The sequence below is a fragment of the Aspergillus affinis genome, assembly GCF_023601865.1.
Source record: "Aspergillus affinis strain CMG 70 chromosome Unknown NODE_41_length_255467_cov_85_872513, whole genome shotgun sequence".
NCBI classification, from domain to species: domain Eukaryota; kingdom Fungi; phylum Ascomycota; class Eurotiomycetes; order Eurotiales; family Aspergillaceae; genus Aspergillus; species Aspergillus affinis.
Window position 1 is genome coordinate 177323 of NW_026515822.1, and position 24483 is coordinate 201805.

The following is a 24483-nucleotide window of genomic DNA, read 5'->3' on the forward strand; positions in this document are numbered from 1 at the left end:
CCTGTCAATATCGTTGGCAGCTTTGACAACCACATCAGCAATCTATCGTTTCAGCTCCGATCCACTGCGCTAACTAACCCGCATACAGAGCCCTCTGCTTACGATCGAAACAAGCAATATATTCATCTGGCTAATAAAATTACGGCGCTAGGATTGTCTTGCAGTTCAGCTTGAACCATGGCTGTTCAGTTCGTTGGGTTTTGAGGAACCCCCTCTTCTCCCGAATCATGCATTGTAGATTGAGGCTCGATCGGCGACCATCGGGGACTGTTGGCCACAGGGTGGTTGTGGTCGGTTTGCATTGCTAGGGAATAAGAGGGGTGATGTTCTAGGTCTGGGCTTTCTCTTCATCGTCATCTTTCTTTATTCTCTTGTTGTCGTGAAAGCAGAGCATTGGCTGTCTTTGTTATTCCAGCCCTCAAAAAACAGCCACTAGCACTTCGAAAAATATGGACGAACGAGCGCCGAACGAGCAACTGGTCAGTGACGGAGGATCCGATCCAGGAACTTCTTCTCCTACTGTCGAACGACAGGCCTATACTGAAAGCGTCGATGGCCAGAACGAGACGACGAGCGCCAATCGGAAGATTTATCGGCTCATGAAGACTCCCTAAACACCAGGGACGGATCGAAGGATACTGGCAAAGTCTTGAACGAAAAAGCCAATGAGGATCTTTTGAATGCCGCAAGAAATGGAGAATCAAAGGGTGTCGAAAGCGCTCTTCGAGAAGGGGCAGATATCGAGTCCAGGAGTGGGATCGGTGAAACTGCGCTGCACTTGGCTTCAAGATGTGGCCATTATGATGTGGTAAAATATCTTCTCGATAAAGGAGCCAATGTTCAAATCAAAGACCATGACGGATGGACGCCGTTATACGGGGCGGTTTTTGGCAACTACGAAAATATTGCTAGGCTTCTTATTGGATCTGGATCTGATGTTGATTCATCCACTAACTACGGGGCGAGGTCCCTTATGATGGCAAGTGAAGACGGGCTGGGCCAATTGTCAGTCTACTACTCGAGAATCGTGCTAGTATTGATGCCCAAAACAAAGCAGGGTGGACAGCATTGCACTTTGCGACACGTTATCGGGATTCTGGGATCGTGCAAATGCTTCTTTCCCATACTCCTCAACTTGATGTCAACATTGTAGATGGAGATGGTTGGTCAGCATTGCATAAAGTAGTTACCCTATAATGATTTTGAAGAAGATGGGAGGGCATTGCAGAAGAACTTATCAAAAAAGGGGCAAATTCTATTGCCACGCAAGATGACCAGCAAACGCCTCTTCACAAGGCCAGTGATAAGGGATATCCTGGTGTGGTAAGACAGCTTCTGAAGCATGAGGATCCCATGGTGGATGCAATCGACCGAGACGGTTGGACAGCCCTTCATTATGCAAGCAGAAACGGAGATAGGGAAACCGTTGGCCTTCTCCTGGGGAAAGGGGCGGACTACAAATTGAAAGTGCCTGGCACCGAACAAAGCGTGTTAGCTTTAGCAGTTTCCGCCCTTTCTACTGCTTGGGCCGAAAACAGGACTCCGATCGAGAATGAGGCTTTGGAAAAGAATGAGGACAAAGCCGAAACTTTTGACTCCGCCGAAAAAGCAGTAAGCCTGAACGCAATTAAAACAACCATAGTTGAGAAACAACTCGTTCTCAGGCAACTTGAGATACAGCAAGATGACAAGGTGAAAGAACTTGACCGGCTGGTAAATCTGATGGACATGACAGAGTCTGAGAAAGAGGATACCAAGCTTATCTGGTACGCGGCAAGACAAGAATATCATGCTAGAGTATGTGAGGTATTGTTCAACAGAGAACCCTTGCTACAAAGCGAGGGCAGCCCCGAAAGAACTCCCTTGCAACTCGCCGCATATCACGGAAAGCATGCCGTTGTTTGGTGGCTCCTCAAAACTACACCGGACAGCAAAGCAGCAAAAACGGACCGAGAACGAGCCATAAAAGTAGTCGAGAAACAAAACAAGAGTCCATCAATCAATTGAAAAGATCAGAAAGAACCAGAATCTTACCTCTTACCCACAAAAAAATGAAAAAGAGACTGGTTCAATGGTGAGAGATAATGAAAATGTGGACACCTCAATCTACGGTACCAAAAAGCCGTCGAAGGGAAAAGGGACACGAGAACAGCATCAGCTTAACCTTGACTTGTAGGATGAAGAATCCGGGTTCAGGGCCACGATCAATATGTTGAAAGATCCCCCTCCAGTCGCGGGCATGGCGGATTCATACAAACTCGACTCAGGACCGTCTTTGGGGCTCTCAGATCCTTTGGTCAACAACCCTGAAGCCACTATGGTTGACTTTTACCAACGTGATGGACGTGTGGATTTTCTCCGACGGTCGTACCCTCTTCGGGAAATGAACAAGCCTGCTTCTGGGTCGAAAGAAGGTGATAATTCTGGTCCTACTAAATCTCAAAATCACCCCTCTCTTTCGGCACTCGGTAAGACAGGCTCATCTGGAAATGTAGATTTCCCTAATTTGAAAGAAGAAAGTGGCCGTGATTACAGTGGACGTCTTTCTCAACTCTTGTTCAGGAAGTCTCGGCGCTCTTCGGAAACTATTGTTTGAAATGGGGACATATTCAATCATATACTTCGTTATACTTTGTGTCTTTCACTAGATGCATAATCTCTAGTATCCGGTTGGGTCTTTGTATTCTCAGGTGTAAAACCAAGGAGCTATCAGTAGACGTACCTATGCATGTATCTCTTTCCATCGAGATTATGTGCAGCACCGCCGTTCTTTTCCTTCTACTTATAGTACTCCTCGATCCAAGTTTTAATATGCGCCACCTCATTATCAACCACCTTCTTGACCCCATCATTCGCAGCATAGCTCGTCATGTACAGATCCGAGCAGTGGAAACCACCCGGAATAACCTGCACCGGCGCGGCAGCCGTGCTCTCTAGCGGACCACCGGGACGGAAGCGAGATGAAACGCCCGAGTCAAGCCAGGGATCGTATTGACTAGGACATCGATATCAGTGATCATGAACTCTTTCTAAACCGAAGCAAACAGCACCAAGCCCAACCAAATGAAGTCTAAAAAAAAGGGGGTCAGAGGAAGGAATAAACTCACCCATTCGTCCAAATCAATCTCGACGTATTCGTCCTCGACCAACCTCCCGTGTAGGCGTTCACGGTGCCGGTGTTCTTTCCCTTCGCGCTGCCGTACGTGTAGCCGTTCACTGTGGGGAAGAAGAGTGGGCACTGTCGTTGCCAGTATTCTGCGCTGATGGTGCGAGGAACAATGGTGGTTTTGTCTTTGGGGGCGCCGCTAGTTAGAAGCGAGTAGGTTAGCATGGATCAATACCCTAGGTTCCTTTCATGATACAGGAATTTCTTTCGCATAGGCAGCAATTGAGGTTAAGTAGGTGGGTACACTTACTCCTGCCAGTAGAAAAAGGGCTCGTTACAGAGGAACCATTGCCATTGGCGATCCACGGCGTTCGATACGGAGGTATCTGTGAAGAGCGGGCTGGAGGCGTTGTGTGTGTCGAAGCAGGCGATGCTTAGTTCGTCTTTCCAGTAGCCGTAGTCGGAGCAGTCTGCATAGAGGGCGTGGTGTCAGATATCTTCGTCAATGGGTACTATGACTCAGAGAATGCGTAGAGGGAATGGCATACAGCCAGGAAGGGCAATTTCATTGAACCATTTGGCGTAGCCTGCGAGGGCTTTTTGGAGGCCGACGCCCTCTGGTCCAGGGACGATTGATGAGTTGGCTTTGACGTTCTACATGGTGGATTAATTTTGATGGTTTCACACTTGATAGGGGGGAAGGGGCAAAAACACAAGGGGAAATCTCACCTCAATTTCATCGCAAAATTCATAGAAGTTAGAATGCCCGGTAATGAAGCTGTTGCTTTGCCATGTCCACGGACCGATGGGGAATATCCTATAGTTAACTGAATTAGTCTTCTATTCGTATCGCATATTCTGTCGGGGTGACTTACGCAGCAAAGTCATCGTAATGTTCCAGATCACCAAGCCCAAACAATTCCTTTACGGCTTGTTTCTCTTTGGGGGCGCCGTATTGTCCAAGGCCGTCGATGTAGTTGGCGACCAACGAGACGTCTTTGCTGCAGTTCTGGGGCATACCCTCTCGGACAGGCTCGAAGTATTGCCACTTCGTGCGTTAGACTAATTCATTGTATATTATCTGGCAGGAATCTACTCACAAAGTCGTAGATAGCCTCCACAGGGGCACTGGTCGCATGGTAAGCCCAGAAGGTGCCGGGGGCAGTTGCTTCGGTCCAAGCTGCCAGAGCACCACTGTATGATCCTCCGACAAAGACCCAAGGCTAAATTTTGAAGTCCGACATTAGTCTAAAGCCAATTATAGTATGTGAAGAAAATGGGATTGTCTCACAGCTCTCTGCGCATTGCTGCGAGTTGAATTGTCAAACGGCAACCGCACGGTGTTCGCAAAATGGGTAAAGTCCAGAATGGATTGCTCCAGTGTTAAGTACTGCAGAGTTTCCGCTGTGAGGTTCTTATAGGGAGAAGAGCCACCCCAGTAACGATCTAAGAATGTTTTTTTAGTTGTTTGCCGCCGCATGCTTCAGATTCGGAGGGCGAGGTCAACTCACGTTCGACCAGAACGATAGCCGCCTGGATTTCCTGTGCGTAATGTCCGGTCAAGGTTTTATTGGTGAGATATCCCTGGTATCCATCGGCCGCGACTTCACCGGGGGTAAAAAGAATCACCTACGATTCGTATTATTAGGAGTGAACTGCATATACAGGAAAGAAAATGATGCAAAAAGTTCAATTCACCGGCGATCCAGGTCCACCCCAAAAGTCCGTGCTCCACCAATATCTCTGCGAAAAAGTGCCCTTTGAAGGATCATGGTGATCCAGCTGCTGCTGAAACACTCCCAGGGAGGAGGTCGACTGGAGCGAGACGGGTCCAGGAACGGGTTCAGGGACCGGGATAGGGGGACGAACTGCTTGAGCAATCGAGGCCCAGGAGGTCACCAACGCCGCCAAACGAACAGCCGAGAGAAACCGCATGATAGCGAGCTGTCTGTAGAGCAATTGATGAGAGAGGGGGGTAAAGAAAGGAGGAAAACCGATAGCGCGGGGTGAAGGACAGGGGACATTTAAATAAGGGCCACGGGGTGTTTGTGAATGTTTCTTAAATTAAGACATGGTGTGAATAGAAAAAGGAGCCTAGCTGCTCCCTCCCCCTCCCCCTCCCCCTCATTGCTATTCTAATCTACAGCAGGAAGAAGCCCTATATTCTGCAGGCCTTAACGGAGGCCGAAGACGCGACGGTGCCGTGTCATGCCCGTCGGAGAGCGTCGGGCGAGACTAAGCGATGCAGCTGGCGCAGAGGCATCGGATGGAAAGACGGATTTAGGTGCATAGTTAGAGGCCCGACTAGAGACTAGAGGCTGCATTCAGGTTGGATTCGGGCTGATCTTGTTGGTGAATTGGCCTGCAGGAACACCGCTGACTCTTGGTCAGCAAGATAACACCATCTTAGTACAATGGACGGGCCCACTTGATTAACGTCGAAGCTTCAATTCAACTATTCAAGCAATTCCACGAGAGTCAAGTATCCACAAGACAGTTTCCGATAGAAACAATCCTTATTTGTTAGGATTTAGAAAGAAAGAAAGAAAGAAAGAAAGAGGTGCTTTGGGTCAATTTCGCATTCCATTTTGGCAGGCAAGCGTCTTTGTTACTAGCAGATCTATCGCTTGTCAATAGGTGTAGCCAGATAGAGAGATTTCCAAGTGTGCACTCATGAAGGAAGATGAATTTCTTCCAACAAGAGATGGCTCGAGACAGTTCATGACTGTTAATTGACTTGTTTGTCGGCGGAGAAATGACACCTTCCTATTGCGGTTAGCCGGGTCTCTTTGGAGAGACTCCTCCTGGTGTTCGACGAACGGAATATCCAGGCATCTTCGGAGAGGAGTAGGCTGTCAATTGATGCTGACCAAAAACTGTGAAATAATGTATCCAAATATTTAGAGAAGGAAGCCAAAATGGAGACTCCGGCATACATCAAAGGCCTAGAGCCACATGCCCTTTCGGGCCTAGTGCCACCGATCAGTCCCTGATGATGTCAAAATTGAATGTCAACAATTTTCCACCTTCACGTCGACGCGCAGCTGTCCAGGTATGTTCCGTTCCCTTGTCTACGTCTCTTTGTCAATTCACGCTGTTTTGGCTTTAGAATCAAACGACGCTGACCCCCCTTATGATTCATTGATACTAATGAGTCACATCTGCAGGCTGACACCCAACGCCACCTTAGCTTCTGATGATCCGGCCTCTATATCAACTACGACCGTTACAACTTAACCATATCTCCATTCGACTACGGCTCTTTTTCCAGGCCCCAACTCCTCCACGCTACTTTTCTCCTATACCCACCCTATCTCACCTACAAACCTACGCCGCACACACAATGTCTCAACCCCGCAACGCCAAAGGCAAAGGCAAAGGCGGACGCGACATGCTCGTCTCCAAAGCCCTGAGCCACCTCCTCCGGCATGCAGCAGAAAAAGAAGGCGTCAAGATGGATAGCCAGGGATACGCCAACGTGGCGGACGTGGTATGCGCCCGTTGCCCTCTGTGAGAGAAGAAAATGAGGGGTCAAAAAGAGAGACGTTAACCTAATCGCGCATTCGCCGTGGTCCCACAGCTCGCATGGAGAAAAATCAAATCGTTGCAAACCACTTTCCCGGAGATCTTGAACGCGGTCTCTTCGTCGGATAAGAAGCGCTTTGCGCTACTACATATCCCCTCCGCTGAGGTGGAACGCGATGCCCCTGCTACGACGACAACGACAGAATCGGTACACGAACAAGATGCGATTACGTTAGATCAGAACACGGCGGTCCCTACGACTAGTGCGGCGCAGGAAACGGCTACGGCGACGGCGCTGGCTGTGCAGGATCTGAATCCTTCCCACTTTTTGATTCGCGCAACCCAGGGTCACAGCATCAAGAGCGTCGAAGCTGCGTCCCTGCTAAAGAAGATCTCTCTAGAGGATAAATCGAAATTACCGACAACAGTGGTGCATGGAACGTTCCACGCTGCCTGGCCGGCAATCTTGAAATCGGGCGGACTGCGATGTATGGGACGCAACCAGGTGCACTTTGCGACAGGGCCAGCGCTGGATACTGTGCTGTCTGCGCAAACCGAGGGTCAGACGCAACAAAATGAGCCGCAGGTGATTTCGGGGATGCGGCGAGATGCCCAGATTCTGATCTACATCAATATTGAGAAAGCGCTGGCTGCCGGGTGTCCATTCTGGCGCAGTGAGAATGATGTCATCCTTAGTGAAGGGTTGTCAAGTGATAGCGGAGACGACCAGCTCGTTCCGTTGGAGTTCTTTGACGTTGTAGTGGAGCGGAAACGGGGCATGGGGAAGATCTGGGAGAATGGACAGGTACTGAAGGAGCTGCCGGCTGATTTGACCAAGAGGAACCCCAAGGGAAATGTAGGGAAGGGGAAGAACTGAGGATGGATCTGTCTGTATACCCAGTAGTTACAATTTACATAGTCGCTCTAGATCTGCGGATATGTACAAAGCTCCTTGATCTTCACTCCATGAGCCCTGTAGGACCCACCAATTTCTCGAATATTCTGTATACGGTAGTACCACAGATAGTCTCGACGCTCAGCAATGACGATATCAGTGCCAATGTCAATTGTCCAGACCATCGTTGCATGACATGTCGACCGATAAATCCCGAGTCGACTGACAGGGCGCCTCTCTAGCCCTAAGCCCTATGCTGCCTCCGGATTGGGCATCGCTGCCAAGATGGCACATCCCGGCGACCGTAGGCCATGCGCAGCCAATCACCCGGCGGTGCTGACTATTCGACCGACCACGGGCCGAAGCGGCTTCAAACTCACCTCAACTCCAAACTCCCTCTCCAAGTCCTCATCCCCCCCCCTCTTGACCGCCGTCATTACATCAACCACCTGGACAATGTTCCTTCAACGCACAGCCTTCGCCCTTGCGAGGCGCACTCCTGCCCGGGCCTTCGCTGCTCGCCCGTTCTCCTCCTCCGTCGTCCGCTGTACGTGCTCCCAAACCGTTCCAACCCACGACCGCTTCTTCCTATGACAACAAGACGCGGTCCCCCCCCCCACGACTCAATTGGATCCCAATGCCAATCATATCGAACATCATACCTTGTCTGGCGGACCTGCGGCTAACCATTTGTTTTGTGTGCAGGCAACAAGGCCAAGTACGGAGTTGAGAAGGATGGCAAGATCCTTCCTTTCGAAGGTCGGTAGCTCACCTGAGAGATGTTCCACACCCAATTGCTCCTCCGCAGAACTCGTTCGAGGTCGTTGTGTGGGACTAGCCACTTTGGAGGAGGCTCGTGTCGCGCGGAGTCTCCAATGAACCCGGACAAACCGACCTCATCCGATGCGTCGACCACCGTCAAGAACCATGCTGATTGTCTTTCATTGGAACAGAGATCAAGACTGAGGATGACCTCGTTCCCCCCGGTGCCAAGTCCGGAACCGTTCCCACCGACGTTGAGCACGCCACCGGTCTCGAGCGTCTGGAACTTATCGGAAAGATGCAGGGCATTGACATCTTCGACATGAGGCCCCTGGATGCCTCCCGCAAGGGTACATATATATCCCTTTCTTCCGAAGCAGCTCCAGTGCCTACTGGATTCCTGAGAACCAGAGGAACTGTATTGTCTACGAATTGCACATGAAAGCTAACCGCGCGTTTTGATTCTCTTTCCAGGAACCATTGACAACCCCATCGTTGTCAACGGTGCTGGTGACGAGCAGTACGCCGGTTGCACTGGCTACCCTGCCGACTCTCACCAGGTCAACTGGCTGACGGTAAGTCGAATGGCGTGATTCTCGTCTTCCGAAGCGCGGCGGCTTATTCTTCCTTTCTAGGTGTCCCGTGACCGTCCTCTCGAGCGCTGCGGCGAGTGTGGTAACGTCGTCAAGCTGAACTACATCGGCCCCGATGAGGACCCCCACGCCCGTGAGTCTAATCTCTCTTGCCTACAGCCTTGATGTTTTTGCTAATTTGATTCTCAATAGACGACCACGGTCACGGCCACGGCCACCCCGCTCCCGAGGAGCCCAAGACCTTCGCTGACTACGTCAAGCCCGAGTACTGGTACCGGTAAATCATCTATGTGATGTTGCGACGAATAATAAAAGGGGACGCGCGGGGGGTATGTGTTTGAAAGGAAGGAAATAGAGAATTCAAGACAATTGAAGCGCAAAAAGAAAAGGAAGGGAAATGTAAAAAACACACCCAAAAAGGGGAGCAAGCAGTTATCTACCTTTTCTAATCGCCGGCCTTTATATATGGATGTTTCTTTTTTTTGTTTCCTTCATATTGTCTTGAATTCCTGGGTCCTCTTGTGTGTGACATGTGCTGTGTTGATTGAATCCGGGCATTTTCTTGTCTTGTCTCTTGTAGAATAGTCGAGTTGAAATGGGGAGTGACTGATGTTTTGTTCCTTTTCTTTTTCTATCTCTTTTCCCATGATTTCGTATCCTTTACTCGCTACTCCGTACATGAAGTTCAATAGTCACAAACGTGGCATGACATGAATGACCATTCCCTCTCCGCCGATAGGATAAACATGGGTGGCATGATACCATCCTTCCGGATCCCGGAACCAACCGCGTCGGCATCAGAGATGATGTCACGTGCCATGTCTTTTCTTCGCCTATACTGCATCTCCTGCGATTAATTCAAACAATATTCAAGCTCCTCGAAATGTATATCGAGACTCTAATAACTAGCTAGCTAGTTGACATGCAAATGAGCATGCACATGAAAACAAACACAGGTCCTGGTTAGTGATGGACATGACAGCCCCCAGCCCGGTTACATTGCATTATTGCATTGCAATACAATCCATGGCAATTTACCCGAAAACCTTCCTCGGGACGAGGCCGGACCTAGATCTTTGACATATTGACTAACTGGTAACTAACTAATAAGTTGACTACTATTTGGCATCCAATGGTCAAGTGATATACGCAAGTGCCTGCTCGGCCATATCCGTGAAATAGGCCTAGCGCCGGAGAAGGAGCATACTTACATGCACCGGTAGTTATGGGGGCCTTTGGGGCTTACACGGATAATATAGTTAAATTATCATGCAGGGATGGATGATGTGGCGCAGGTTCAATCTTATGGACTGTGGCTGTCTATGTCCCATACAGAAAACCTGGGAGGTGCCCATGGCCCATGCATAAGGCAGTCCCGGGGAGGAGTGAGCACTAGGTAGTGCATCCTACGGGGAACGAAGTCCCATTATGGGGGCGGTTTATTCATTTTGCGATTCCAAGAGAACCCCCTGCTTATGGTATTTGGAATAAATATTGGCGGTCAGGATTCGATAGTAAGATGACATTGACATTTCTTGGTATTGTCTGAAAAATTCAGTAGCTTCCGGTAGGTTGATTGAGCTAAATTATCATGTTGACATGGAAAAAATGAATGCATGCATCTACTTTCGTAGAAGGGAAGATTGATTTTTGCTGTATAGGAATATTTTGAGTGTAGCGGTATTCTATAGAATACTGCTAGTGTGACGATATTATAACGTCTTTTGATGATTGTGCAGGGTGATGCGATGACGAGAGTCGTACCGCTACCCTGGCTGTCGCTGTATATATAGATGTGACAATCACATGCTTATATATTGTACTGTACAGCATCTCTATCACTACAATGTGTAGAGATGGATTACCGTTTGAACCGACGAAGTTCAAAGTACCGCAAAGGTGGGTAGACGAGAGCTGTCCAGGTGAATCCGACGTAGACTCCCATCTATAAAATTGAACGATGCTGGTTAGCAAATGTCGCGCTTTCTCATGTCCAATCAAGGCATGGTTTTGAGGTAGAAATTTAGCTTACGTCCGCGCCATAATCACCCACCAAGCGAGCAATAGGGCCTATATACCAGACCTGCGCCATACAGAGGATCGCGCCGGCCCATCCAATCAAGAACGCGATGAACGCGGCAATACCCACTGGGAGCTTGGATGGATCACACCACACGTGCCAGTTGTATCCAGTGCGGAGGCGGAAGATGAAGCGCTCTTCCAGGATGATAGCGATCCAGATGGCGACCCAGTAGCCCATGAGGGCGAGGAAGTTGGTGAAGATCTCAGAGAGGTATCCGCGGCCGGCAAGCGCGCAGACGGTGTAGATCACGACGCCGACAGTGTTCCAGATGGCGCGCGGGACTTTCTCAGCGTATCGGCCGAGGATTTGGAAGTCAACGCTGGACGAATAAGTCGGGGCAATGGTGTTGGCGATGAGTCCCAAAGCGACGATGACCGAGCAGAACTTGCCGAACCCGTGGAGCGGCCCGAAACCTTCAACTATGAGCGCTCCGGCTCCGTTGTTGTAGGCTGCTTCGTACTCCGGATGGGAGGGAATGCCGGATGCGAGTCCAATTCCACACAGGAAAGCCATGGTAAATGAGGCCAGGAGGCCGAGAAGCGAAAGCGAGAAAAGGGTAACTCGGGATGTTTTTTCGGGATAGTAGACGAAGAAATCGGCGGCCAGTGGTGCATAGGTGATAGCGGCGCTCAGACAGATTGAAAAGAACGACAGTCTGAAGACACAAGAAACGCGTTTGGTTAGAGAACAGAACGTCCAAGAGTCAACAGGCGTCTAGATCATACCTATTTCCAGCGAGTGTGCGAGTGTCTCCCTGAGACGCAGTGGACAGGTCGAATTTCACCGAGGACACGCCGAATAATACGCAAACAACGATGAGCTGAGGAAGTAAGGCAAATCTTGGTGATATTAGCAGCTGATGTGACTCGTTTTGGGTGTAAGCTGAGCTCACCGTTCGTAAACATGGAATATTTCAATGCCAAATGTGGCGATTGCCCAACTTATCACAGCAATGATAACAATTCCTATCGTATGTTAGTCACCGGAACATATGGTATCTGTGATTTCTGGGAGCCTTACCGACGGCGACCGACATGCTTCCATTCGGAGACACGGCAGATAGAATTTGCCCACCAACGACACAGTCGATCAGGCTGTACCCGATCATCTGAATCAGGTTCAGGATAACGACCACTTTACTCGGCCACCAGCCCATTGCATACCGACCAAATACCTATCCCACGATTAGATCATCTCCAGCTCCCGAATGAGAACCGCATGAGTCACATACCATGGTCCGGATTCCAGATATCGGGCCCCATGTAGCCATCCAAGAAGCGACCAAGGCTCCGACAAAAGCACCAAAAACTCCGCAAAGAGCCGAGTCCAAGAAGCTAAGGCCGTAGACCACAGGCCCCAGCATTCCAAGGGTTATATTGTTGGCCGCCAGATTGATCGATACCCACAACAAGAGCGCCTGCAGGTAGGACACCCAGGAGAGTTTCTTCATGCGTTCATCCTCCCGCACTCGCTCTATTCCTCTAGCTTCCAGATTATATCCAACCAGGCGCTGTTCGAATTTCTTCGCATATCTCGCCAGGCGTGAAGGTCGATGCGAGCCATTCGCCACAGAGGCACCGTTCCCATCTTCATGGTCGGGGTCGTGAGGAGACGGCTGCTCCACGGTGTAAACTTCCTTGGAAGACATGGCTAGGGCGGAGACAGGGTTTTCCGAGGACATGCTGGAGCGTTTCAGTCAGTATTGCCACCGAAGGGGGAAGGAGGAACAGAAGCGCGCATGAGTCCTTTCGCTGGAATTATCCAGATCAAGTTCAACCGTATATTCTCAGAACGACAGCCTCCGTCGCACAGAAGAACTCAAGCAGCACACCGGTTGTAGAGCGATGAGCTGGCCCAAGCCATGCGCGACATGCGGTTGCCGAACACCGGTCTTCATGCAGGCAGATTACCTAGATACCTTGATCGACAGACAAAACCACACTACTCGTCTTCATGATAGCCATCCCTTGCATGGGAAGTAAGTGAGCAGCAGGTGGGAGAGGTGTACTCGAGAAGATGCTGCTTCCGTATTGCGATTGGAATGCAGGAGTCGCAACCTAGATGGATGAAGTCCAAATTTCACGTCAGTCAAATGTTCTTTTTGGATTCTAATTTTACTAGAAAATCCATGGGGTCTCTTCACCTAGACCAGATTCAGGCAGAGAAGGGCAATTGCAGACCATACAATGACTCTTGACAGGGGAGAATCAAAAAGCAAAACGAAATCCACCGGGATACGAAGAAAAGAAAAGAAAAAAATAATTAACGGGAAAGTTTGGCGGGGAATACAGTTGGGATCGAGACCCCCGCCGACTTCGGTGCGCTGCGCCAATGAGTTGGACCCGCCACCCCGTCAGCAACGGAAAAGGAAGTATCCAGTTGTACGTGGGGTAGAAGGGACTCCGCTGCTACAGAACGTCAGGCTACTCGTGGCACGTCAACGAAGGGACTGTCTCTTGTCGCCCTGCAAGCTTTTCATATTGGTAGTAGGCTTTAACAACACGCGCTGGAAGAGCTGGAAAAACCGCAAATGGTATACTCCGGTTGTAGGTAGGATACAAGAAAGAAACGAAACATCAACTCCGTAACTCGTCGCTGAATCTTTGCAAATTGTGCCGAAATCACGCGGGGTTGCAGAAGACAAGAAAAAGATAAGGACGAAAAAAATAACCAAAAAGAGTTCCAGTAGAAGGGAGTAAGAAAAATCAACAAAATAGAAGTGAGCACGAAGCAGCGCCAGAACGCGAATCTGACGGTCAGGGGGAATCGAAAAACGCATCAAAAATGCATTCAATCGTAGTCATCACTTCATCAGGTTTCGTCAAATCTAGAGGTCCTTAAAATGTTCCTTCGCGTACTGTTCGCATGCCTGCAGTCATCCGAGTCAGCAGCGGAGACTTTGGAGCCAAGTAGGAAAAGGGGGAGAGAGAGAGAGATGAAAAGCCTGACCTTTGCCGGTTTGCCAACCTTCTGCCCGATGACTTTCCATTTGTTGGACTCGTATTCCTTGATCGCGTCTCTGAGTGCTATGGACTATACAATCCTCAGCATTAGGTTGAAGCAAGGGATTTGAAAGTTGCCAGGGTTTTACCTCATCTTCAGCAAACTCGGCATAATGCATGTCCTGTATGCGGGGTTAACGACAAAGTTCTTGTCCGTTTGGAATCCGGGGCTAATGCGCGTTACCTTATACCAATGCTTCTTTACGCTTCCCTCAGTGCGAGTGGGGAAAGTCTGCGACAGGATGCAATTAACATGTGACAGTCAACCGGTGGGATGCGGCGTCAAAACGTACCTTGGCAATTTCACTCCAGCTGCGACCAGCATCGCGCATCGTCTTCAGGCGCTGCTCTTCCTCAGCCGTCCATGGAGTATTTGTCCGGCCCTTCTTTCGAGGGGTGACCTCAGGCGCCCCGCCGCCATGGTCTGGCGCGAGGTCCCCCGGCGCAGTGGTGGACATTGGAGCCGCCATGTTCGTCGCAGCTGTGGACTGAGGGGAAGCACGGCGTTTACGTGGATTTGAGGGAGGGATCTGAGGTTGGGGCATAGGAATGCCCTCGAACGTTGGCACTTGTTGATGAAAAGGATGGATTGGTTGCTGTGCTAGCAGTTGAGTTGGAGGGTTGACAGGTGCGGATGTTTTGATACGTTTATTGGTAGGAGGGGACCTGGACCAAAACAAATGGAAAGTAGAGGTACCAGCGTTAGTGAATGAACGAGAACCAAGTAAGTAGAGGGTGAATCAGATAAAAGGTTGCGAGCGTATGGAAAGAGAAGAAAGAATCTCGTTTGCAGGTCACATGTGAAGGAAAGAGGGACCACTAGTCGAGAAAATGAACCACAGAAAGCATATGACCCCAGGTATCTATATATAAATATATATTGGAGTAACAAAAAGAAACGAAATGGAAAAAGGAAATTAAAAAATAAAAAATAACGGAAGACGGGCCCCTTCGTTGCTTGAGCACTACCAAGGCCTCCAGGGAGGTGGGGAGGACGAGAACGAACTTACGACATGGTGGACGGTACGCAGTATTCCCAATCACGCTGCGCCGATTCATCTGTGGATACACATGCATATGAGATTAGCAAATCTGCTTCTCAATAAGATGCCGTGGAGATTGGCCTGTCAAGTCGAGGGAAGCGAGATTCTGGTTACACCAAACAATGACGATGACACGGGCGCATCCCACAGCGTGGCAGTAGCGCCGCGGGACAAGGAAATAGAATGACACGAGAAAGTAGGGCAGTAGAAGGAGAGTAGTTATTCAAGATAAAATATCAGAGCAAGAAGAGAAATCTCATGTTACGTGCATGTAGGTAGATGGGCGAAAGCGGTGGACATCGGGGTGGGATGAAGTGGGAAAAAGGGCCAGAATGGATTGGAAGAGATAAAAGAGAGGGGTATAGAATATAAACAGGTTTAGGCACAGTCACAAGAAGACCTTTCGAGCATATTAGTAGTAGTACTAGGATACAAAGGCTGGAAATAGTACGATGGAGGAGCAGGAGGAGGAGAGGGAGGAGGAGGAGTACTGGAAGAACGATGATAAGACGATCAGGTCAGGACAAGTGGAGAATGGAGAGTAGTAGGCTTACTGGTCGAAGTTCATGATCAAGCTGATGACGAGATACTCTCCTCGACGAGACGGACGGTAGGTAGAGGTCGGTTGAGTTACATGGAAGAGTCAAAAGAGCGAGGTAAATGGGAGAAGGGAGAATAAAAATAAAACATGAGTGAGAGAGAGAGGGAAGGGAAGAGAGGTAAAGTAGGAGCGAGGGAAGAGGGAGTTGAGGAGAAGAGCCCAAGAGCAGGAGATAAGTCAGTAACCTACCTAAGGGCGCCGTAGTCTACAGGTGAATGGATACGTAGAATGTTCGTCTTAGTAAACTAAAACCGTCCATGAGGGGAAGCTCCCATCCCGCTACCTCCGTCTTTGCTTGCTTTTTCCGCGCTTCGACATCGACGATGAAGATTACCTTATTCCATCAAGGACTACTCCGTAACTACATCTTGAGTCTGTTCGCTCTGATTCTACCCATCACACCGGGGCATGTCTTCTTTCGTTGTTTGATGCCAAAAGGATGAATCACCGACGGAAACTATAATAATAACTGTAGTGGTGATAATCATAATAATCGATGGCAACAGGGAATTCTCCGGACAGTCGCGCCTATTCAGCATTCAGCCCTGGCATAAATCTGCTATCTCCACGGTCCAAGTACGACGGCACTGCAGAAACCCCCCATCTTCAGCATATCGTATCGATATCGATCTCCCGGGTGACGAGTCCGGTCTAGACACTACTAGTCATAGTGGCGGGAACCCGTCGGTCCATAGAGATCGCAGCTCCAGGTCAACCTGGCGAGAATGCAGTGTCCAAGACAACCTAAGCCAACGAATCTGACAAGGTCCGAGAGACGCCAGTGGCATCCGGTGACCGCGGCAGACCGAGCTCAATGGACCGCTTGGCGACCAAAAGAACGAAAGAGAAATGATAATAATGATAAAGAATCACAGCATGATCTTGACGGTGAAAACCGACCGAAATAATAACTGAACAATTTCAAAATAGAAGATAAATAAACAAACGCCCTCAACTGAAGAAATGAAAAGAAAAAGCAAAAAAAAGAGAGGGGAAAATAAAATCCAAATAAAATGGATGGAGTGTTTTGCTCCTCCAATGCGGGAAGCGGGGTAAGTCAATCATCAATGGGCTTCCCGTCGTCATTTCTCCCTCTCGCTTTTACCCATCGCAGACTTCTGCAGGGCTCGGACTATGCCTGGCTGTCTTTGTTATCTACTCTCCCGATCGGATCTCAAATCCAATATCGACGAGATTAAATTCGGGATTTCATGAAAAATCTTGCCTAGTCATCTCCTACGAAGTATAGTTACCAAAACAATATTGAAATGGTATCCACCTATTTTCCCCACCTTAACCGTACTAAGGTGTCCAGGTACTGTCTTCTTATCTAGGTAACTTACTCCTTCAGTATGAGCCACTGGATAACCCGAATGCATCCATGTTTGTTCTTCTATTGGGGAATATTCTGGACAGGTAGTCGCTAGTTGTAAAGCTTCGATTTACGAATGCGTTTTGCTTTTCTTTGGTTACGGATTGGATGTCTCGGTTGATGATGTGGTATATATACCCCAAGTTAGAACATCATTAGGTCTGTGGATTTTAGAAGTCTCTTCCAAGGACCCAGTCAAAATTACTCAGGACACGTAGAGGAGATGATAATGATGACTATGATGGTGACTCTTCTTGACATGGTTTTGTACCACATCCTGCATTATATTTAACGATCGAAGCGTAAAGCAACAGCAGGTCCTTTCCCATCTCGTGCTGGTTATATACCCGTATCTTTGCCTCTTCTCACCATACCTATAATCTACATCCCACTCGGCATCTTTGACTACGTCAACAGCCGACTCGTATGTACATAGTCAAGGCCGAAAGCAAAGGCCATCACGTTATTGCATGGAATTCCAGCACCACCAAAGCACGGGTTGACGTCATCCGCAGCTCACGTGATTAGACACGCGGCCCCAGCTTCGAGTGGATCCCGTGAGCGGGAGCTCCCTTGATAGCGAAAGCTGACCTGTACGACAAGCTTCGACGAACAACCTGACCGCCCTTCAATCCCTTGGGTTGACAGTGCCAATACCGCCCGGTGCTACTTAATTGACCACGTTGTCACGTCTCGATCGATATCGGCCCTTTCACCCTCACGTTTCCCGCAAACGGAGGCCACCCTGTGTGCCTTGACAGTCCTCTTGTCGGCTGTACAGTCTTCCATGGTCCTTACTCTAGACAGGGATAGCTCAGCAGTCTGTTTATAGCGTCTGCTTCGACGTCAGGAAGCCAAAGGGGCTAGTCATTTTAGACCACTCGGTCGACTCATCATGAAGATCACTTTCTTTTTTCAACTATTGGCCGATCTCGCCCATATCTCGTCGAAAGGCATCCTGATATGGGCCATCCATCGCAACAAAAGCGCCGAAGGTATGTCGCGCTCCTGAAGAGATAAAGAAGGCGAGAGTTAACCAGATGTTTCTTCGTCCAGGCGTTTCGCTCCTCACTCAGATCCTCTACGCCCTCGTCTTCATCACTCGGTATCTTGACCTGGTTCGGCCCCGCAACTGGAAGGAGCCTTATCTTGTGTTCTTCAAGCTCTTCTACATCGTATCTTCGTTCTACATTATCTATATAATGATGAGGATCTTCCCTCGGACACGCGAACGAGAGCGAGCGTGGAAGTTGGCCCTGGGGTCGATGGCTGTGGCTTTGGTTTTGGCGCCCATACTCAACCCCATCTTTTATGGGAAATACCCCGATCATGTGTTCACGGAGGTAAGTCGAAAAAGGAAACTGTTTGTCTCGTGACCACCCCAGCTGACCCGATGGCGCTTCTCTGCAATATGTAGATGTGCTGGAATTTCTCGATCGTGCTGGAATCCGTCTGCGTGCTTCCCCAACTCTTGCTCCTACGGCAGACGACCGTACCCACCGTGATCAACTCTTTCTACCTGCTCACGTTAGGATCCTATCGGGGATTCTACATCTTGAAATGGCTCGTGCAGGGATTTGGTCCTGAGCACCGGTGGGACCGGATTGCGGACGTGTTCGGGGTCGTCCAGACGGCCTTTTATATCGATTTCGCGTGGGTGTATTACACGCGGCAACGGGTTAAGTTGCGCAACGGTGGAGTCGTCGACTCCGAAGACTTTCGAAACAGCTGGTTGCTGAACAAAGTCTTGAACTTCAGACAACGAAGGAGTACCGACGAAGAGCAACACCTCCGCGAAGAAGAGGCCGACGACTTGAGAGACGGGGACGGGGAGGGTGCCGGGAACAACCGCTGGGGAGCGAGAGGGATCTCTATCTCGGCGGACGACACCCTAGAGGACCATCGTCCGCCACCCAAGCAACCCGGAACACACAAAGGAAACGATAGCGAGATGGAAGGATTTTTGGAGGAAGAGGAGGATCGCCCAGGGGATCATGGCGACAATGTGTGGACACACTCTCCAACCCAGGGCCGGTAAAGCCGTGGTTCAATCCGGGCATCAGTCCGTCCCCGATGGCTCAATTTATCCCGTATATAGAAGTGATATTTGTCGATCGGATGGAGGGCCTGGACGTTTTGTGGTTATTTTAAAGTTTTGTTAAATGTTCCACTTGAGTTGATGATATTCTCGCGGTGTCCCCCTTTGTTTTGAAATGGATATCAATTTCAAATACTGAAAGTCAAGAGTCTCCAGACGCAACGGGCCAGGCTGCCCTGGAAGTCGATCCTTCCCCTTTCGAGGCGCCAGAGGCAGCCCTGCCGTGGCTCCGCTAAACCCAAAGCGGACAAGCTTGTGGGAATGGTTCGATCATTCCGAGTCGTGGGGATGAGCGGAGTTAAGAGAGTTGGGACTTTGGAGAGTTCCTTCGTTGTCTGGAAGGGGAGAAAGAAGATCAGCATGATAAGCCGAAGTTTCTAGAGACAAACACAGGCCAGAGAGAGTGTGTGTATGGGAGAGTGAGAGTCAGAGTGAAAACGAAAATGATATTAAAATTAGAAGACGCAGGCCCGTTGTTTCATGAATGTCAAGAAGTTGCGGCTGGGCATAGCCACCATAGCCATCGCCAGAGTCACTATGACAACAGAGACGGTTAACGGAAATCACCGAACCGTTTGAGGAGGACAAAGAGGGGGGGCCGTTTTGAAGGGCAGAAAAGCCTGATCGACAAGCCTCCAGCGTGCCAGTCTTGCGTCGTATCTCGGGACTTCGGCGTCGGGATGCCCACAGGCAGAGGGCGAGATCCCTCGAACCCACGTTGATTTTAGCCCGGTCGAACTCCTGGACCCAGTGACATCACGTGGTCCCCACTCGCTCATTATTCTTGGTCATTATTTCAGAGTCCTCCGTATATTTTCGTACTCCGTAGTTATTTCTGAGCACTGTGTAATTATACCTGGTAGATTGATCTTCGTACGAGACCCTCATGGGGGCGACGACATCATAACCATCCTCCTCCTCATTCTTCGTCTGTGTACGGAGTACATGGAGTACATACACACATGCATCATCATCGTAACGTTCCATTCGAAATAATCATCTGCCTTGTGGTCCTTGCATTTTCATTACTAGCAGCAGGATTGATTTCTTTTTTTTTTCTCATCTCCTCCCTAATTTCCCATGCAATCGTTCCTACCAGGATCAACTTTAAGCGCCTACCACCTCTCGGGACCGCCGTTGCTGACGGTCTGGAAAGTCGGAGAAAGGGGACTAAAATGCCTTGAAGATGGAGAGAGATAGTGACTCCAGGATTTAATGCTCAGGGATTATAGAATAGCCGTCAAGATTTCATCTGGCGCGTAAGTGCTCACCTCTTTCGGGGACACGTGGCGGGGGATGGATGCAGAGCACCGGTAGGGAGGGCAATCCCAAGGGCCTAAAGGCGACTGATCGCTCACTAGACCATGCCGTTCTGGCCCCCCTCCGGTCCTTAGTTTTTTGGAGGGACGTGGTCAGCTCCGACGACTAACCAAGGCCCTAACAAACCAACCTCCCAGGTCTTTGGTCCCCGAGCATCTCCCCTTCTGTCCCCCAGTCTGTCAATCCCGCTAACTGTTGAACTAGTCTGGTACAAACCCACTGGGATTTACAGCCGCAATCAACGCCGAAGCGCTTAAACAACCCGCCTTTTCCGTAGTCAGTAGTAGTCATCCTTGCCAGCTGTCTTGACGGGGGGAAGGAAGGGGGATCTAGATAGATGACCCTGCGTGATGTGTTGACCTTTTACTCTTTTTGACCCCCTTTCATACGCGGTTTTTCTGGGGATTATTCTCTGATTATTCGGTCATCGCCTACTCCGTTATGTACGGGCCTAAAAGAAGAAGCCGAATGAAAGACAGAAAATAAAATTAAATTTAAAAAAAATAGAAGAAGAATAATAATAATATTAAAAAAAAGCCCTCTGATTGCTATCCATTGGGGCTACTAGTACTACTCATCTAGTCGTTAATCAACCTTTCCATTTCTTAGTTTTTAGTGTCTCTCCACTTCTTGTCGTAGCGGCTAAAGTCTGGATACGTTCGTCTCTCTGTTCTAGTCCCAGTTTTAGTCCGTCGTTCTCTCGCACCATTTTTTTTTATTTTTTTTTAATTTTTTTTTGGTTTTTTTATTTGCAATTTTTTCCCTCGTTCCTTGACTGTATGTCTTTCGGGGGATTTCTTTCTCGAAGCCGTCCACTAGTTACGTCCCTTGTTTAGTAGCTTCTTGTCAGCTACAGCGCTAACCCCCGACCGTCATTTGATTTCCTAGGATCCGGCGGGTCGCTAAGCACCGATTCCATTCCTTTGCCATGATGCTCATCCTACGGTGTCCACCCCTGGAGATCCAGAGCATTGGGACCCTTCGATTGCAGGTGCTGCCTCGCCCTCTCTTGAGTAACCGGGTGGGCCTTAGGAATGCAAAGTCTGCGCCCCCAGAGATTTGGGGGCTGATTTCGGTCCCCATGTCATGTCAAAGGATGGGAAAAATGACTCTTGCTCTAAAAGCTAGAAAGGGCCCATCGTTTAGAATTGTAAAGCGCTTAAATGCAGGCTCATCGTCAAGTCCGCATCTCTGGTTAGTAGCAAAACTTATGCGGCACAGCAATAGTCGGCGTTATCGATTCAGACTCCTTGGAGCTTTCTAGACCTGTGAACCAAAGAAAAAGAGAAAAAGAAAAAAGAAAACAGAAAAAAAAAAAGAAAAAGAAAGTCAGAGCTTCATACTCCTACTACTCAACCCTGCCTCGCGAGGCAGCCCGACTCCCTTCTATTAAAGATCCCACTTACCAAGTATATATCAACCTACTACACGTCACATCCGTGGATCCTTTCATTTCTTTCTTTACCTCCTTAACGATCTTCCTTTATATCAAGTTGGAAACCTTCTTCTTCCTTAAGGCTACCCATATCCTATCATTATTCTTCTTTTGGCTTACACGGAAACTTATATGATCCCATTTGCTCCGCTCATCTGCGTCTACTCCTATCTTGTCTTTCTTGTATCACCAAGTGTTTGAGCCTTGCCAATCTACTACTACCCCATACGTCACAAAACCTTCGAATACGCCTCTTTCTATCTATCAGTCCTCATGTATCCTCAAACTCCCTGTGGATACACAGGGCCAGTGTCGTACGGCCATGGGGTCTCTACCCCCGGGGATGAAATGAACAACTACTACGAGATGCAACCCCAGTGGAGCGGAGTAGACACTGTATGTTATAGAACTACAGCCTTGCACTGCTTTCCGAGGGGTCAGCATTGTACTAACTACTCCTTGACTTCAGTCTCCCTATGGTGGCGTTAACCACCCGTACACCTCTGCGGCAGCTTTCCAGTCTTCGGCCATCTTGACCCCCATTAGTCTCCCCGACAGCTCCTTTGCCCCCGCCCGACCTAGCCCGGTGCTCAGTCACCATTCGCAAGAATACCAGTACGGCATGGCCGAGCCCGTCCCCCACCATCAAGGGTTAGGGATCACGGCACCCTTCCCCAGCGACTTCCCTCGACACATGAACGCCGGCTTCGGACACGCCCCAGACGATTCAGAATACGGGTTCAGCGAGGGCGGCTTCTCCCCTCAACCACCCTCCGCCAAGCGGGCACGCCGCAGCCCCAAGTACATGCCGCCGGGTCGGGAGACCCCCGTCACCATACTCCCTCACCCCGAGGGGCTCCAGCGTCTGGAGCAAGAGCGGCGTCAAGGACACGTCGAACCTCATCCCCATCAGCGGCCGCGGGCTCCCGGCCGTGGCCGCAGAGATCCGCAGGCCGAAGAAGAAGACGCCTTTGTTGAACGACTCCGCGAACAGAACCTGGCCTGGAAGGTCATAAGGGAGATGTTTCGGGAGAAATTCAACAAGGATGCGTCGGAAGCACGTCTACAGATGCGGATGTTGCGCCGACGCAAGGAGCGTTTGGCTCGGTGGGATGAGAATGATGTGAGTACGTGTACCGTATCACCCATCTACAAGGTTTCTTTCTCTGGCAGGCGGACTAACCGTTCGAGTGGTTTAGATTCAACTGCTCATAAAGGCTCGCGAGTACTGGGAGCATGAAAAGTACGAGTTGATTGCTGAGAAGGTGAGATAACAATACGTCTAACTAGATGTAAAGAATATTAACTGACGGGCTTTTTTTTTTAGATGAGAGAATTTGGGTCCAACAAGTCGTACAGCGCCCAACAATGTGAAGCCCAGCTACGCTACCTCGACGCACAGAACCGAGATCGCGGGAATGTGCCGCCACCACGAATGACCGATCCACAGCATGCACGAAGGCGAGCGATGCTGAAAGCTTCTCGGGGAACGACAGCCAACGTTACGAATCCTTAGTTTTATTTTGTTACGGTTTTCTTTTGTTTCTGTTTTATCCTTTTCGACACTACCCGACTCTGAAGCCTACTCTTCTCTACCCTACTTCAATTCTTGATATTTTACTCTTAGGGATGGTGTTATAACGTCTACTGCGCTGGGATGGAATTCGCATGGTTAGCATTGGCTTTTTTTTGTTTTATTTTTTTTAGTATTTCCTTTTTCCCTATATTGTCACGGACAGACATATACCCTTTGCACGGAGCATGCATGACAAGCCGGTCACGTTATCTTGAGACTACTATTTATCTTTGATTTCATTCGCTTCTTTTGGACATATAAGCAACCAATCAATTCAAGACCGCACATCCAGATTGAAATGACCTTGACCTCTATCGTCATCGGCCGATGTCGATCAAAGGACCGCACGGAGTACGGAGAAGTAAAGTAAACTAGGTCGGTGGCATTGCCTAAGGAATCCAGTAAAAGCTGGCCAATGAGAAAAATGCGATGCAATTAATTAATAATATACCGGCCCTATATTCATAGCTAGGCAGACACGTACGCGCCCACTTTTTTCTTGTCGTTTCGCTCATGATCACCCAAGCGCCCCCAATCTCCATTCATTTCACCCTACACCGTATACACCGTCCTCTTACTGAAGGCGGACTAGACCGGAATGGAGGAGAAGAGAATGAATCAAATTAAAGAACATCATTTGACATCAGGACATGACCGAGACACTAAAGTGAATCAAAAATGAAATAAAAGAAAGAAACAATTTAATAAAAAATAAAGCCCCCCATTCTCCCCGCCCCTCTCGATCCAGCGGCCCTAAACCACGCCGGGCATGGATAGACGCAGCGCTAAATCTATCAGCCCCAAACGAACTTAGCCGCCGCACTCCACAAACAAAGAGGATTCCGATCCCTTCCCTGTCGCTTTTTTTGCTTTTTGACTTTTTACATTTTCTTGCTCAGGTGGGCTGCGCTGGGATGGTTGAGTTGAGCTCAGGCCTGAATCAAGACCAGAATTTGGACGAACCACCATTATACTTTCCCTGACTCTTTTTTTGGACGACCGTGGTTCACATCTATTTGAGTTTGACGGCTACCTGCCTCCAGATGGGTGTTGAGTTGTCCAATATGTCTCA

General features: G+C 49.3%; 6 protein-coding genes across 6 annotated transcripts; 4 read left to right on the plus strand and 2 right to left on the minus strand.

Annotated features, from left to right (window-relative positions):
- Nucleotides 1–449: 449 nt before the first annotated feature.
- On the plus strand, nt 450–2596 carry KD926_007310 (ankyrin repeat domain-containing protein; the record flags this gene model as incomplete). Its single annotated transcript, XM_053100151.1, has 4 exons — nt 450–479; nt 548–1005; nt 1209–1797; nt 2177–2596. 4 exons carry the CDS (start codon nt 450–452, stop codon nt 2594–2596), a joined length of 1497 nt encoding a protein of 498 aa, XP_052956179.1.
- A 182-nt stretch (nt 2597–2778) lies between these two features.
- KD926_007311 (putative serine peptidase) lies at nt 2779–5041 on the minus strand (the record flags this gene model as incomplete). The annotated part of the gene is made up of 10 exons (XM_053100153.1): nt 2779–2995; nt 3108–3305; nt 3417–3576; nt 3655–3760; nt 3836–3923; nt 3982–4154; nt 4207–4329; nt 4398–4552; nt 4618–4735; nt 4805–5041. 10 exons carry the CDS (start codon nt 5039–5041, stop codon nt 2779–2781), a joined length of 1575 nt encoding a protein of 524 aa, XP_052956180.1.
- A 1408-nt stretch (nt 5042–6449) lies between these two features.
- On the plus strand, nt 6450–9162 carry KD926_007312 (uncharacterized protein; the record flags this gene model as incomplete). The annotated part of the gene is made up of 8 exons (XM_053100154.1): nt 6450–6596; nt 6687–7487; nt 7776–8073; nt 8232–8285; nt 8480–8638; nt 8763–8863; nt 8924–9014; nt 9074–9162. 8 exons carry the CDS (start codon nt 6450–6452, stop codon nt 9160–9162), a joined length of 1740 nt encoding a protein of 579 aa, XP_052956181.1.
- Nucleotides 9163–10742: 1580 nt separating this feature from the next.
- On the minus strand, nt 10743–14511 carry KD926_007313 (permease for cytosine/purines uracil thiamine allantoin; the record flags this gene model as incomplete). Its single annotated transcript, XM_053100155.1, has 11 exons — nt 10743–10826; nt 10914–11619; nt 11690–11803; nt 11857–11929; nt 11985–12138; nt 12196–12646; nt 13823–13833; nt 13914–13997; nt 14056–14088; nt 14151–14198; nt 14260–14511. The coding sequence occupies 11 exons, from the start codon at nt 14509–14511 to the stop codon at nt 10743–10745; spliced, it is 2010 nt and encodes a 669-aa protein (XP_052956182.1).
- Nucleotides 14512–17877: 3366 nt separating this feature from the next.
- Nucleotides 17878–19020, plus strand: KD926_007314 (ER lumen protein-retaining receptor; the record flags this gene model as incomplete). Its single annotated transcript, XM_053100156.1, has 3 exons — nt 17878–17977; nt 18039–18325; nt 18400–19020. The coding sequence occupies 3 exons, from the start codon at nt 17878–17880 to the stop codon at nt 19018–19020; spliced, it is 1008 nt and encodes a 335-aa protein (XP_052956183.1).
- A 3088-nt stretch (nt 19021–22108) lies between these two features.
- On the plus strand, nt 22109–23351 carry KD926_007315 (uncharacterized protein; the record flags this gene model as incomplete). The annotated part of the gene is made up of 4 exons (XM_053100157.1): nt 22109–22231; nt 22305–22958; nt 23035–23100; nt 23163–23351. 4 exons carry the CDS (start codon nt 22109–22111, stop codon nt 23349–23351), a joined length of 1032 nt encoding a protein of 343 aa, XP_052956184.1.
- Nucleotides 23352–24483: the final 1132 nt, after the last annotated feature.